This window comes from Lepidothrix coronata, unplaced genomic scaffold (assembly GCF_001604755.1).
Source record: "Lepidothrix coronata isolate B3197 unplaced genomic scaffold, Lepidothrix_coronata-1.0 Scaffold1, whole genome shotgun sequence".
NCBI lineage: Eukaryota > Metazoa > Chordata > Aves > Passeriformes > Pipridae > Lepidothrix > Lepidothrix coronata.
In genome coordinates, this window is record NW_016690181.1 from 447,429 (window position 1) to 463,095 (window position 15,667).

Consider the following 15,667-nt stretch of genomic DNA (forward strand, 5'->3'; position numbering starts at 1 on the left):
ATGAGACATCACTACGTTTTAAAGTAGTTCAGCGAAGGGAGAATTAGCGAGGTTCTTCTGTAACTTTGTTGAATCAAAGAAATGAGATCACAGCAATACAATATTGCTTTGTAGTACAAACATACAAAACATTGTTTTTCAGAGTAGTGTGCAATCTATTTTTAAAAAAAAAAATCTCCGTGGATTTTTCCGCAGATTTTCCGCAGATTTCCAGTGGCCCCACTGATACCTTATCCACTCATCACCAAGGTTCGTTTACATTGTAGGCTTTGACAATGACTATGTTTACTGCTAGTTGCCAGATTTGTGACTCTTGTCCATCTGATTTTTTTTTTTTTTTTCACTCATTAACATCAGACTGTCAGGTTTGGTACTGCAGAAGGACTTTATTTATCTCTTGCAAGACTGGTTGAAAACTTCTAACCTGCGGCTTTTCTCTTTTTCTCCTGTGTCTGTACAGATGGCTCTTAATGCTTTTACTCCTGTCCCCCTTGTTTTTTAGGAGGATATAAATGCTATAGAAATGGAGGAAGACAAAAGAGACCTGATATCAAGAGAGATCAGTAAATTCAGAGATACACACAAGGTAGTATTCTTGTTTTTGCACTTGATAAAAATTAGGCTTTTTCAAAATCCAAAAAACCACTATTATAAAATTTAGCAGTACATTGCATTATCACTTAAAATGATGTTTATATTAGGTTTAATATACATATAGTTCTTTACAAGTCAAAAAAAGACAACGGCCACGTTAAAGTGGCCCTTGACATCTTTATGCTAAGACTTTGATTGCTACTGAGTATTTTGCAGTCTTCTCACTTTACCATGAATAAAGGCAGCTTAAGTTGCTACACATACATTAAGTCAAGATATTTATAACTAAGGCTAAACGGGGCTGCAGCGTAAGACATACACTTGAGTGTGTTTCTGTAGGTAGATTTGTAACATTATCCAAGATTTTATGAAGAGTTGAAACTTGAATTAAATTTAAGTCTTTTATTTTAATAGTTCTAAGTTAAGAGTGGGGGAAGATAAAAATAGGTCAGTGGTTACCAGACTTACCAAACTTTAGATGCATGGAAGAACTGTAAATTCCCATAAAGCTAATCTATTCATTGACCCCCACCATTATGATAGAGATCATATGGTGACTAATGCAAGATGAAACTCACAGCTTGGAAAGTAACATGGAATAGGATGTAAGTATGAGCTTCTGTTTTTATTATACTTATGGATGCCCCCTCAGAAAAATATGCAAAGGGGTAACTGGCTTGGAAATGTTTGTGCACATCAAGTCCCACCTCAGGGTTCCCACTTACAGAAGTTTCCACTAATGCTAGTGCATCTGTGAATGTTTCTGCTTTGGAAGGTGATACTTGCAGATAGTAAAGTGCAACTATGCATGTAACGTTCTTATTTTAATGTTTAGCTTAAAGTTGGTATTAATTTTTCCCCAACAAGATTGGAATAGTCCTTGGCCTAGAGAAGTATCAGCAAGCTCCTCTTTTGAGCACACACTTTTCTTTCAAAATACCCCCAAATCAACATTAAAGAAAAGGTGAAGTATGCCCGTGTTATTTAGCTTTACCACATGCAATCACTGGGGTTGGTATCATGTTTTCACACAACTGTATCAATATAAACACAGGTGACTACGTGTTATTGTAAGTACACATATTCAGTTTTGCTCTTGACTGAAGTTGTTGAAGATAAAAACCTGGGGAAAAATTCTAGAAAAAAATCATCTGGAGAAGCTCAGCAATTGAATGTGAAACTGGTCAGTGGTGAAACTTCAGTAGAATTATGTTCAGTTCCCAGCCCCAAGTTGTCACTGATACTAAGATGCAAAAAGTAATAATTTTTTTTTTAAAAATTACAAACAAAACAAACAAAAACCAAGCTTCATTGTTTCAGAAGCTGTTGGGCATTTTACTGCCTTTAATCTATTATTTGGGGGGCTGTTTTGGGTTTCTTAACATTAAAAATCAACTGGAAGTAGTCATTGTATATATTGGATATGTTTAAAAGGGGCTGTTGAATCCTTAGCAGCTGGCTAGTGAGCACAGTGAACCTTTGCATGTTTTTGGTATGAGTTTATAAAACAATAACGACAGACTGTCAGGGTGTCAGCATTGCAGGGGGCGTCCATTTACAGCACGGACGAGTCTGAAGAGAGCTCAAGGTAAGATTTATAATTCTTCTACCTGTTCATTTCTGTTCATTACTTCAATTTATCTGATACTGTTCCCATCCCATTACCCTTCCAGATCCTTTTATTTAGGCTTACAGAATTTAAAGGAGGTCAGATTTTGATTACAAAACAGACCAGTTGATTTTTTTCGATTGGATTTTAAGAAAGTGGACTTAGAAAATGGATCTTAATGTATCAAAATTTGTTTATGTGTATTTACACTTGTGTGAATATATTTATAAAAAAAAAAAAGAAAGAAATCCACTCTCTTGAGAAATGTCATCACAAACAAAGTTTTTGAGAGTGGCAAAACAGGAGTTCAACCAAAGATAACCTGTAAGTATCAACCACTTCAGTATGTAAAGTTTTCTTTAAAAGTATATGAAATTTGAGGTAAGTTGGATTTTTAAAAGTTGACAACCTAGCTTAATATCTGACCGTACTGAGGTTTAACACTGTAAAGCTCCTGGAAAATGCAGTCCTTAGAAATTAGTTTTCAGATTAGTGTATATTTCAGGATCTAAGTTTGATTTTTTTTTTCACATTAGTTTCCTACCAATTCCTGCCATTTTTAGTCCCTTTTTCCTTTTGTGATTTCAATGTATCCAACATCGGTTTGCCTGTATTGTGCTATCAATGCAGCATAGTTTCACTGGATACATTAATCACTAGTGAATTAGCTTTATTTATGTAATCCTTTGTCGGTTCTCTGGTCCCTGTGCCCATGGCAGAAGAACACTAATCAGGTAAGATTGCTTTTTAAAGTTGTCTTAAATGCTTTGTTTAAAAGAAAAGAAAAAAACAGAAACCAGAGAAAATGCTGTTTCATTGTTCCAGTTTTTAATTTCATTTCAGTGATGGTAAACGTGGAGCCAAAGGGGATAAACGTGTTTATTCTGCTCAATATTTGTTCAAAAAGTGGTATTCTGGCATCCGTCAGGATGAAATTTGGTATATTTGGTTGTTATTTGGTATATTTGTGAACCGTGTACTTGCTCTTCCTCCCAGAAACATAGCTTATAGGCAAGGTTAATCCAGTGTTGGCGGCCCATGTCCTAGCACAGCATCTGTAAGTTAACACATAACAATTGCTTCCAAGGATGGATTTATCTATCATTCTGTTGATGTATTTTCTAATGTCTTATAGGAATTCTGGTCACAAGTACTGTTTCTAATTGAAAAAAGGGGGCAATTTTGTACAGTTTTTAGTAAAACTGTAGCAGGTAACCTTTAGTTCCTGTGTTTCAAAAGAGCTATTTCCAACCTTTTGTTAACTGTCTCCATCTTGCAGTGGTGGAAGTTAAGAATTCCATTCTGCAGAGTCCAGTTCTTACCAATGAACAATTAGAACTTGTTTAGGGAGGGAAAAGGGGAAAGGTGTCAGTTTTCTTTACTGTTTAACCACATGCACCACATGTAAGTGGATGTATTTCTTTACCCAAGTTTTCATATAGGACGGTTTTGGTCTGCCAAGACTTTTTGGGAAACAACTCACTGTCCCAGTAAGCATTCCACTGAAATATATTGTCCTAGATGGACAGTTAATTTTATCAGCTAGAAGTTCACTTACTTGTACCTATGTGGCTTAGAGGGCAAATGGAATTTGAATCCCACCTGAATGATGACTGGTAATGCACTGTGTATGTGCACTTTAGTCAGTTTATAATCCAAGGCCAGCCCTACTCTGCTAAGGTTGGAGATTGCTGGTCCGTGTAGATCTATGCTTTTGCACGAAACTTAGTCTTGTGATTGCTGCATTTTGATTTCATACTTTTATGAGTTCCAAAAAATACCCACCAAACCCTATTTAATATTTCAAAATTAGTGGCGGTTTTGGTATTTCCATTACCAGCCTTGTGTGTTGCGCCGGGAATATCCAGTTCCTGTAACTGCAGAATTAACTATGAAAGTTCTCTTGTTGGTTTTTAGAAACTGGAGGAGGAAAAAGGCAAAAAGGAGAAAGAAAGACAGGAAATTGAAAAAGAACGCAGAGAAAGAGAAAGGGAGCGGGAGCGTGAACGAGAAAGGAGGGAGCGTGAAAGAGAGAGGGAGCGTGAACGAGAGAAGGAGAAGGAACGGGAGCGTGAACGGGAGCGAGATAGGGATCGTGACCGAACTAAGGACCGAGACAGAGACCGTGAACGAGACAGAGATCGTGACAGAGATCGTGAAAGGAGTTCAGATCGCAAGGATCGGAGCAGATCAAGGTAAATGTATCTGGATTGCTGTTCATTTCATTTTTTCCTAGTGATGTTTACTAAATGCATATAGTTCAGCAGATCAGCTGCCATTCAAAAGAGAATGGTCCCTGTGGAAGATCAGAGTAACAATAGGAAATTAAAATTTTGGAAAGTGTTGTATTTATAAAACATGGGAGAATACTTGATTCCCTCCACAGCACAAGAGTATAAGGACTGCAATATGCAGTAAGCAACCCCCAAACCATGGCTTAAAGATACTGGTTTTATCTCAAATCTCTCTTATTTTTCATTATTAGCTTTATTCCTACTTAAGGTTGTCTTACGTCTGTTGTATGCTTTAGCTTAAGTGGGTTTTACTTTTTCCTTTGTTATTTGGTGGGGTTTTTTGGTTGGTTGGTTGCCTTGGGGATTTTTTGTGGGTTTTTTTGTTTGTTTTGTGGATTTTTTAGTAAAAACATGGGGACTACTCGGTCTCAAACTGACTAATCATGTCATACTCTAAATGCTGCTTTTTCTCTCTTCACCATAGAGAAAATAGCTGTTTCACTTCAAATCATGTAGTCAGTAGTATTAAAATTGCCTGTAAGCCACGTAAACATGAAAGATTTATTAAGGATACCCTTTATTTGTGGTGGTTTTACCTTATTTATAGAGAACTACTACCAGAGTCTGATAAGAAATTGGCACATGCTTATGCTTGGTTTCTGTAGATACCGCTATTTAATGGTTAGTGCTCAAACAACTACTTTTAGGTAAATGGGTTTTTGAATACGTTAGTAGTATTGATTTCTGCCTATTGCTATACCAACTAATCATCTTGTAAATTGCAGAAGAAAAATAACCTGTAAGATGTTGTAAATCATTTGATTGAGTGGAGAGGAATGCTCTGTACTTAACTTGGTGGTTTTTCCTTCCTTCAGAGAAAAAAGCAGAGACAGGGAAAGAGAAAGAGAACGCGAGAGAGAAAGAGAAAGAGAACGCGAGAGAGAAAGAGAACGGGAGCGGGAACGGGAAAGAGAACGAGAGCGGGAAAGAGAGCGGGAAAAGGATAAGAAGAGAGACCGAGAGGAAGATGAAGAAGATGCCTACGAACGACGAAAACTAGAGAGGAAACTGCGTGAAAAAGAAGCTGCATATCAGGAGGTAGATTGGGATTTTTAAGGTTCTTTAAATAAAATAATGTTTCTGAGAGTTGATATTAAGTCTACTATAAAACACATAGTTCCTTCTCCTAAAAAAGCTTTTAATCTTTGAGTATGTGAATTGGGGCAGAATATGTAAGTCACTGTCAAAATAACTTTTGACTTCTTATTCTGATGTTTTAAAATAAAATTTTGCAAATTCTTTACAATGCAGTTGTTTTAAATCTGAAGTAGTATTACTGTTCTTAATGTTCTTGAGATTTGAGTGTGTGTATTTCCTTCTGTTGTAGCGTCTTAAAAACTGGGAAATCAGAGAACGAAAAAAAAGTCGAGAATATGAAAAAGAGGCTGAAAGGGAAGAAGAAAGACGAAGGGAAATGGTAAGGTTCATAGTTTTACATATCATTTTTCCTGCTTTGTTCTCTTGGTCTCATTTAGAATGGAACATTGTACTACTGTTTATCAATAGTAGTAGAACTCTCATTTTGTGAGAAGACCATGTGTGTTTTTATACAAAAACCCCCACACTTAAAAGACTTGAAACAGAAGATGCCTAATAAGTGTGAGTACTATTTAGAGTCTGGAAACAAAGCCTAGTGGCTTGGTCTTGTGAAGGCAGGGGTGAGAAGTGGGCAGCTGCAAAATACGGTGGTCTGATCATCATGAACTATTACATCAGTAACTTGTATTTGCGTCAGATTTGTGGCAAAACTTACTGTATGTTTTCCGTCATGCAGGTGGGACTAGGCCTGGTTTTTAATTTCCAACCTGCTTATGTGCCCAAACCTTCTGTGAGATATGATTTTAAGTTATAGGGGTGTTGTTTCCCTTCATAATTTTCCCAGAGGAGGAGAGGAGATATTGAGAGAGTTCTAAGTAGACGATGGGTTAGGAATTGCTTCAAAGCCAAATATGTAAAGAAACATGCAGGGGTGAGTGGATTATAAAATACACTGTTTCATGTGGAATCTAAGTTTTCCTTCTAAATGCATAAGGGGGAGAAATGTTTGAGAATGACTCAAGGATATTTTCTATTCATAATCCTCCTGGATGCTGGCTATGGATGGCAGCTGTAGAAAGCAGTATTAAATTTTGTGCTGAATTTACAACCATAATCGTAATTGGTTTCTCAAAGTCTTCAGCATAGCAATATCTTACTGTTGGTTTAAAGATATTGCTTAGATACAGGTTAGAATGTCCTAATTTAGATTTCTCTTTTGATATGATCAGAGGGAGAAAAAAATGTCTCCTTTCTATGCCCCTTGCCCTCTTCAATTTTAGGCCTGTACATTATTATAATGACACATGGTTTGGATTAGGAACAGGAGAGTGCTTATTCTAGAAGCAGCCATCTGATTTGTTTCTGTGCATAACTAAATCTTTTTTAAAAAGCTCTTGAAACAAAGCAGTACTGATAAAATACACTTAAGATGCCATTAGAAAATACCTAGTACTTGATTTATGGATTTGGAGAACAGGAACTTTTTATCCTCTTCATCTGTAATGAAAAAACAAACAAACAACCAGCAAACAAACACGTGTGTGTATATATGTGTGTATGCATATATATGCAAATCAGTGACACAATCCTAGTGAACCTGATGGAGGCAATTCTAAAACTTTTCCATTTTCTCTTTGAAAAACTCTGTATTTTTAGTTGAAAGTGCAGTAGATCTACAATTAACTTACTAATAATATTACTAAATTTTAAATTCTTGGAAAGAAAACCAGAAATCATTACTTAAGTTTCAATTCCTTGCAGACAAAGGAAGCTAAACGGTTAAAAGAATTCTTAGAAGATTATGATGATGACAGAGATGATCCAAAGTACTACAGGTATGTCTTTGTATTGATTCCTAACAATTAAGTCTTCATTGTTCATTTCAACATAATTGTGGGGTTTGTTGGCAGAGGCTTATGGAGTTTATATTTAACTGATTATGTGGCACTGTTGTAAGGGTTATAATGATCTAAATTTTTTCAGTGTCACTTGACAGAGGGAAAAGGGAAACTCCTTACTGCTACTTGTTAATGCTTGGGAGTAGCTGTTCATTCCTATCACTTAAGTTGTGGGTGAGGCAGGGTAGAGGTCAGTGAAATGTCAAAATAAGGTGGTGGGGGCAGGGAGAAGGGAACAAGCATGCCTCTAAATAATTCACTATGAGGAAGCTGTAAATAGTATGAAGAACAAGCTTGTTAATAGTAAAGCATTGGAAACATCCTTCAGCATGTGACTAACATTTGCATTAAACTAATTTAGCAGAAGTGGTTCTTGTCAAAAACCTATAAAATAATTTGATTCTTTCTCTAAAAAGATCAGCAGCCACATTCTACATCTGTTTGATGTGATGGAGTAGGTTCTGTATAGTAAAGTTGATACCTGGTATCTTATATTTTTCTGTTACAAAAATAGAGGACACCAGTGCTCTTATGAATCTTATTTTCATTTAGTGGAAGATGCATCTGTATGAAGTTTTTCTTGTATTGTGGTACAAGGTTCTCATTGAAATGTTCTTTGAAGTACAAAATGTGTATCTCTTGTAGGGGTAGTGCTCTTCAGAAGAGGCTACGAGACAGGGAGAAAGAGATGGAAGCAGATGAACGGGATAGGAAAAGGGAAAAGGAAGAATTAGAAGAAATTAGGCAGCGTCTTCTGGCAGAAGGACACCCAGATCCAGATGCAGAACTCCAGAGGGTGAGTAGCTGTTGGTCTGATAGGAAAAAAAGAGTCCTTGGTATTCTGGTTGCATTAAGCAAAATTGTGTAAGCAATCTGATATTTACTATTTCCTCTGTTCACTTTTTCTTAAAAAGAAGTCTTGATGAGCAGTAAGAACAATGAAAAAAAAAAAACCAACACGCTTTCCAGATTAACATCCAGATTGGATGGAGTTGGAAAACAAATCTGAATTAATCACTGTTTCTTATAATAACACCAGTAGTTGCATGTATTTCTTGACTAACAGTCTTCTAAAGGGGTGGATCTTTAGATTCTTTTCAAACAGTGCTGGTTTTGAGAGAGCTTCTATTTTGCTGATTGTTTCTTTCATTGTAGATGGAGCAGGAAGCTGAGCGGCGCAGGCAGCCACAAATTAAACAAGAGCCAGAGTCTGAGGAGGAAGAGGAAGACAAGGCAGAAAAAGAGGAAAAGAGAGAAGAGCCAGAGGAAGAGGAGGAGGAGCCCGAACAAAAGCCCTGCCTTAAACCAACATTACGACCCATCAGTTCTGCTCCATCTGTTTCTTCTGCTAGTGGAAATGCAACCCCTAACACACCCGGTGATGAATCTCCCTGTGGCATTATTATCCCTCATGAAAATTCACCTGAACAACAGCAGCTGGAGGAGCATCGGCCCAAAATAGGACTTAGCCTCAAACTGGGCAAGTTTACATTTTATTTTAATCTTTCATATGGGATCAAAGTGGAAAAAAAAAAGCCAAGCTGAGTAACCACATGGTTTTCCAAATGTTTTGATGTACTTATGTCACATTCTTGTTACCCAGATGCTGTGCTTCATTTGCCTTATCTAGAAGATACATTTTATAGAGCTCTCTTCTTCCAAAATTTAGAGGGGAAAAATAGAGGGAAGTTTTGGCATGTTCAAGGCTTAAATTTTTTAGGAATGTTCTGAGCTGGGATTGGTTATTTTCACATGCTTTTTCACCTTAATATATCTATAAATATCTCTTTTAAAACTCATTGCTTCTTTTCATTGGTGTAAGTATATGTTAAATTTAACACCTAGATAGTTCTTATATTTACTTAAAAAGGCCCTTTTAAAGAAAAATAAAATTAGATTTTTTTTTTCTTCCTCTTAGAGTATCACAATGAATGGATGACAACTGTGAGTGGAACTTGAGCATATAGTTCCTTAGTACTTTAGCAATTTCTGGGCGTTCTAAAAAAATTTAGTTCTGAGCAGCAGAACTAAAGATATTTGTATTCCACAAAGTTTGTGCATTTATTATTTACTATTTCAATTATACGGGGCTGAAGTTTGAGCTCACACTGTGTTAGATCTTCAATGAAGAGAGGCTCTATGGTATTAGGCTGATTAGTGCTTTTCCTACAGCAGGATTCATTGCAGCCTTTCACTTTTGTGCTCTGCTTCTGCTAAGGCTGAAACTCGGCTTTAGCCTTCCTTTCACTTAGAGTGCTAATTAGTTTCAGGGTAGAGAAAAAGATCCTATTTTTCAAAAATCTTGAACAAACTTCATCTGAGATTTTTACCTCTTTTGCCACTTTTATAACAGAGTTTGAGAGATTAAAAGCCGATGCCAGGCATTCACAGGCATTTATATAACATACAAACCAACATTCCTCAAGAAATGTTTGAAGAGCAAACTAGTTTCAGTTGAAGTTCATGAATATGTTATTCTGTCTTTTGGGTTCTAGGTGCCTGCAATAGTCCTAATCAGCCCAATGCTGTAAAAAGGAAGAAGCTTGCTGTGGATAGTGTTTTCAATAAATTTGATGATGAAGACAGTGATGATGTGCCCCGCAAAAGGAAACTTGTCCCCCTGGATTATGGAGATGAAGATAAAAGCAATATCAAAGGCAGTGTCAATACAGAAGAAAAACGCAAACATATTAAGAGTCTCATTGAGAAGATTCCCACAGCAAAACCAGAGCTCTTTGCTTATCCTCTTGATTGGTCAATTGTGGATTCAGTAAGTTGATTTCATTTAACCATTTACAAAAAGGCTTAATTTTTCCAAACCTTTAAATTGAATAGAAAAACAGTGTTACTGGGACCCCAGTGGATTGGAGCATTGCCATCAAATGGAGTCAAACATGAGTCCTCTATTTCTTGTTCATATATAATCCTTATTCTGAAGTATGCCTGCTTATTTTTGTTTGGTCTCTTTTGAATCGCTGCTACATATTGTCTAGCAGTTTTATGGAAGAGGGAGAAAACTTGTCCTGTAAAAACATGTTTGAGTGGATGTCCGAAATACTTGCAGATGCCAAATCTCTGAGGGTTGTCTCACTGACAGCAATATGTATCTTTTGCTAAATAGTTGTTTGAGTCTTCTAACTGCCTATCTGGCAGTTGTTACAAGACAGTGAAGTTTAAGGTAATTATTCATTTTGAGTTTGTGTTTTTCTTTTTCCAGACATTAATGGAACGTCGAATTAGACCATGGATCAACAAAAAAATAATAGAATATATTGGTGAAGAAGAAGCCACGCTAGTTGACTTTGTTTGTTCTAAGGTTAGTATCTTCTGCTTCCTTTGTGAAGTCTGGGGTTTGCCCCCTATTTAAACTGCACCAGTGACTGCCATATCTGTGTTTGGAGGCAGTTTGTTCTTAGCTTCTCAGTAATCTGTGATATTGGTCAGCAGAGACGGTGAACTTGGAATCAGTACCCTGATGCTTTACAATTTAACCTCTGTTAGTGCTTATGCACAATATGTACATGTTAGATGCTATGTTAGATAAACATGGAACTAGAGAAAGAAATAACCAGTTGTCAAGAACAGCTGTTATAACTGATAGTTTTACTATTAGATTTCAGACTTAATATCTCACTTGCCAGTAACATTTTTTAACTTAGAAATAGGCTTTGTGTGAATGTAGGGGGAAAAGAGCTAGTAGTTTGATTTTTACGTATGTTTCTGGATTAACTAGATGAATTTCTTAAAAAGTTGTTCCTTTAGTAGTAAGCAAATACTAAGGTTTTAGAGTTAGCATTAGAAATCATTCTAACGCTAATCATTTTAACCATTTGCATGACTTGTTGCATCTAAAGTCTGTGGAGCTTCTTCCATCAAATTACAAACTGAATTCTTACAACTTGCCTTTTTATTGTCTCTCAGGACAACTCTATGGCTTTTTATTAGGGAATTTGGAAAACTGTTCAGGTTCATGGTACTCATGTTCATAATGGCTTGTCTTGGTTTATCTTTTAGGGCTACTCTGTGAGAAGCAAAGCAAGTGTGATGGTTTTGTGACACAGTTGATTAGTACAAAGCGAAAAGCAGAAGTTGAATATTTGCCATGCTTATATTAGATATATGTGTATATATATATAAATAAATGAAATTTTATAGTATTGAAAGACAACTTATTTGGTTCTGAAAAAGATTTTAAATACTTAGCTGGATTTTGCATCTACCTGTTATGAGGATTGATACAGGGAGAATTTTGCCTTTACCTTCCATTATGAATGTATTGTTAAAGAAAGGGGAGCTTCTTCCTTGAATTAAGAAAGCTTAGTTGGAGATGCAAGAATAGCCAGCAAATGCCTGTGAATCTCGGGAGCTTCCTGAAACTTGTTCTTTAGTAATCGACCATAAACTTGCACTCACTATGATGGACTCTGATGCAGTTTAATACTAATTTTTGCCTTGGCTAATACTGGGACCTAATGAACTGCAAATACTTAGCGCATGTGCATAACAGTCAAAATCCAGACATAACTGGATTTTGTCCAAATATGTTTATAGGGTTTATTCTAAGTTTTCAGACTAAAAACATTTGTTTCTTTCAGGTTATGGCTCACAGCTCACCACAGAGCATACTGGATGATGTTGCCATGGTAAGCAAAAATTGTGTAACTGATATGCCTTCTACATTTTACTGAAGCTAATAGTCAGTTATACAAAATGGCAGGAGTCCATAACAGAAATACTTGGTGTTCACAGAACATGGACAGAAAACACACATTAGATATGAAAGCTGTTTTGATTAAAAAGATCGTGCTAGTGCAGGCATTATTTTGTGGTTACACCACCTAGGTACAAACTACTGACCCCTGTTCAGAATTTCTCAGTATTCGGAAACATAGAACAAAAATTTTGTCCCAAAGATGTAAGAATCAATAATAACAGACCTGTACCAGAAATCACACTTCTTCCTCCTTCTCATTCTTGTAACTAGATTTTTATTAGTGGTTTAGTGGGTCTTTTACTAATTAATGAGCAAAAGCGATGATTTTCTCTAGAAGAGTAAAGCTCTTTTTTGCCTGGTGTTGGAAAAGAGAAACTCTATGAAATAGTGCTACTGTTTCATCATATTTTATACACTGACAGGTGAATAAAAACTAATTGTCCACTCTTTTTTGGTAGGAGCCACATGCAAAGTAGAAGTTAGTAGATGGTTCTTGGTGTGACTAGTGAGGGACCTGGGGAACTTCCCAAGAGATGTTATGCATGCTAAAAGTTTGTATGGATTCAAGAAGAGCCTGAATAATGAGTTCAGGAAAGAGAAATTCATTGAGAGTTTACTTAATAAATATCCAAGGAAGTTCCAAGCTGAAAATGAGCAGAAACTAGCAGATAATTAAGGGAAAATACCGCATGTCAATGTCTTGTTCTTATATTCTTTCCAAGCCTGCCATTTCTATGCCTCTTCCCAAACCACTTTTGGAGACTAGTTTACTGATACTTTTATCTCTTAGTGCTCAACAGCTGTATAATACAAGTATATAATTAGTGATAAATGCAGGACAGAAGTTTTGTTCAGTCCCTCCCTCAAAGACTTAACTTGTATTACGCTACCTCCACTTTGTAGTGCTGATGTATCTACAATTAGTCTTTATAAGTGGAATGCCTAACCTAAAAGTAATCTATAAAATGTCTATTTCCTACAGGTACTAGATGAAGAAGCTGAAGTTTTCATAGTCAAAATGTGGAGGTTGTTGATATACGAGACAGAAGCAAAGAAGATTGGCCTAGTGAAATAAAGCACTCTCCTTGCTTCTAGGGCTCCATTTCAGTTTTAGGCTTTTTTTTCCTGATCATTCAAAGACTCTGAATTTTCTCTGTTCTCAGAGACTTGAGACCTGTATTTTTTTATGTAGAAAATGTGAATTTTTTTTGTCCTCTGCTCTGAGGCCTCTTTCACCTTCACAATTAGTTATCTGAATCCTGTATTTGGTTCTCTTTATAATACACAAGGTACAATTACCAGTATGTTTTATAAGCTGCAGCTACTGTACATGCTCTTTGGTAATTTTGTTATGTTACTCTTATTCTTGTAAATATTAAGGAAAAAAATCCCCTGTTTTGCAAAACATTTGCACTTAATGTGGAACTATATCACTGATAGGTGAAGACAAAGGATTTTACTGCAAGTGCTTTTTTGGGGGGCATACTTTCCCTCTTTTTATTTAAAAATCATCAAAATAAGATTTAAAAATAAGTGGCTTGAGCTGTTTTCACAGAACAGCTTTGTGTGTTCATGTGGACTCTTCATCTGACTCTGGAAAAGGAGTTCCTTCAGATTTTTCATTCTGATGTGAACCAGCGGTAGTCTTGGTACTTTGTTCCCCATTTAGAATTACTAGTGAAGCTGGGAAGTTAATCTCTTGCAGATGCTCTGCTTCTTTCCCAGAAAGTGCAAATGGCAGGAAGTTTTTTATTTGCTCAGTTAAAACAAGAGTAGGACCTCAGTAAGTGCTATCTAATGATTTTTTTTTTAACCTAGGACATCATCTCAATTTCATTTTAGCCCTTACCCACCATCCCCTCTGTCTCCAGAATAATCAGAGTACTTTTTTTAAAACAAATTATTTTTAAAAACAGTTCATAGAAACAAAACAAAAAACCTTGTTTCAATGTAACTGTCTCAAAAAAACCCAAACTAAACTGTAAGTTTTCAAACAAAGCTGAAATCTTGTTTTTATTCATACTGTTAAACTAGCCCTGAATTTTGTTTTCTACTGTACGCAGTCTATTGTCCACAAAAAGAGGGTAATATTTTCCTGCCTTGTTTGTATGGGTTTTTTTTATAAATAGTCTGATATGGTATAAATGATGACATGTACTGTAAACTGCATTTTTTTATCTCATACCTGGGTAAGAAGTCAAATCGATAATATGCTGTGAGCGGTTTTGATTGCAGGAGGACTGTATTCCAGGGAGCAAACTGTCTCAGAAATATTTTTAATTTTTAAAACACAGTTCTTAATAGCAAACAAAGTAAAGGTGTTCCAGTATCTCTATATTGTATTTAACTGAAGGATGCAGGTTGACCTGTTCAGAAAAGATAACTGTGACCTTGAGTTACTAGTTCTTTGTATCTGGAGAGGACACTTGGAAACACTGTTCTTAAAAAATGGGATCGTGTAAAGGTTCCACCATGTAAATATTTCAGATATTAAAAATGTATATATTTGATTCAAGGGCTGATATTCTTTTGGAGTCTTGTGCAGCATGCAATTATATTTAATACTGCTTACTGAATCAACAACTGTTCCCACATGAGGGGTGGGTTTTTTTTAAAACTACCTCCTGCTTTTTATTAGGTGACAAGAAGCCTGCAAATTTAGATGTGATCCCGATATGTTCTTTCTCATCCCTATGATACTACACAGTACAAAATGTTCTTTTTTAACTTGAAGTGTAATGCTCTGTTACTTTTATGTTTTGCTTGAGTTTGCATGAGAATGTTTTGTTTTACATGCTTATATGCTGCAATCTTCCTATTTTTTCTGCAACTTGATGTAACCCTGAGAAATCGCTTCCCCATTCTCCTCATACAGTTTTGCATCAGCATTTACCAGAAATTTTTCAGATTCTAAATAAATTCAAAACTTGCTCTGTAGTAAATACAGAGAAGAGGGAGAGTGAATTTCACGAGTGCCTTTTGACCTGGTTAATGGCATTCTCTCTCTCAGTAGTAGTAGTAAAATAATACAAACGTGACAAATGCATTGTGATGCCACTATGTGACAGATTGCCCAATGTCCTTATTGAGATTCTTCAGTGAAAGCTCAAGTTGTGAAACTTCAGTTTATTTTATTTCTGCCCTAAAGCTGTATGTGTACTGGACATAAGATTGTACTCTTCCTAAGGAGACTGAAGGTGCCTGGGTGAGAAAAAACATCTAGAATTTAAGCTGGAGTGTTAAATAGCTAAGTAAATAAGTATATAGAATCATTGTTGACATCTTGAAAAAATTAATTTTGTGGACGTTGAGGTTTCCTTCAGTAGTGGAAGAAGGAAGGAGTGTTCATTATAGCATCTCTCACTTGGCTTATGCAAGTACTTCAGCAAATTTTCTTCTTTCAGAATGCAAGTATGAAGTCACTTCTATTTTTACCTCTTACTCAAATTATTATGTCTCAGTGATGATATATTTTGTGTCTGTGATGCTGGGGAGTAGAATACAAATTATGTACTGCTGA

General features: G+C 36.0%; 1 protein-coding gene across 2 annotated transcripts in view; it reads left to right on the forward strand.

Annotated features, from left to right (window-relative positions):
• The window catches only part of RBM25 (RNA binding motif protein 25), a 34,029-nt gene extending 19,372 nt beyond the window's left edge, over positions 1 to 14,657 (forward strand). The window contains exons 8-19 of one of the 2 annotated variants that reach the window (XM_017808261.1): positions 196 to 249; positions 503 to 586; positions 4,121 to 4,398; positions 5,313 to 5,535; positions 5,825 to 5,914; positions 7,297 to 7,370; positions 8,079 to 8,229; positions 8,589 to 8,913; positions 9,929 to 10,203; positions 10,651 to 10,749; positions 12,029 to 12,076; positions 13,130 to 14,657. In XM_017808261.1, coding sequence (XP_017663750.1) covers positions 196 to 249; positions 503 to 586; positions 4,121 to 4,398; positions 5,313 to 5,535; positions 5,825 to 5,914; positions 7,297 to 7,370; positions 8,079 to 8,229; positions 8,589 to 8,913; positions 9,929 to 10,203; positions 10,651 to 10,749; positions 12,029 to 12,076; positions 13,130 to 13,222 — 1,794 coding nt within the window. In that variant the 3' untranslated portion in view covers positions 13,223 to 14,657. The remainder of the gene's footprint in view (positions 1 to 195; positions 250 to 502; positions 587 to 4,120; positions 4,399 to 5,312; positions 5,536 to 5,824; positions 5,915 to 7,296; positions 7,371 to 8,078; positions 8,230 to 8,588; positions 8,914 to 9,928; positions 10,204 to 10,650; positions 10,750 to 12,028; positions 12,077 to 13,129) is intronic. The other variant, XM_017808271.1, reaches the window with a different exon arrangement.
• Positions 14,658 to 15,667: the final 1,010 nt, after the last annotated feature.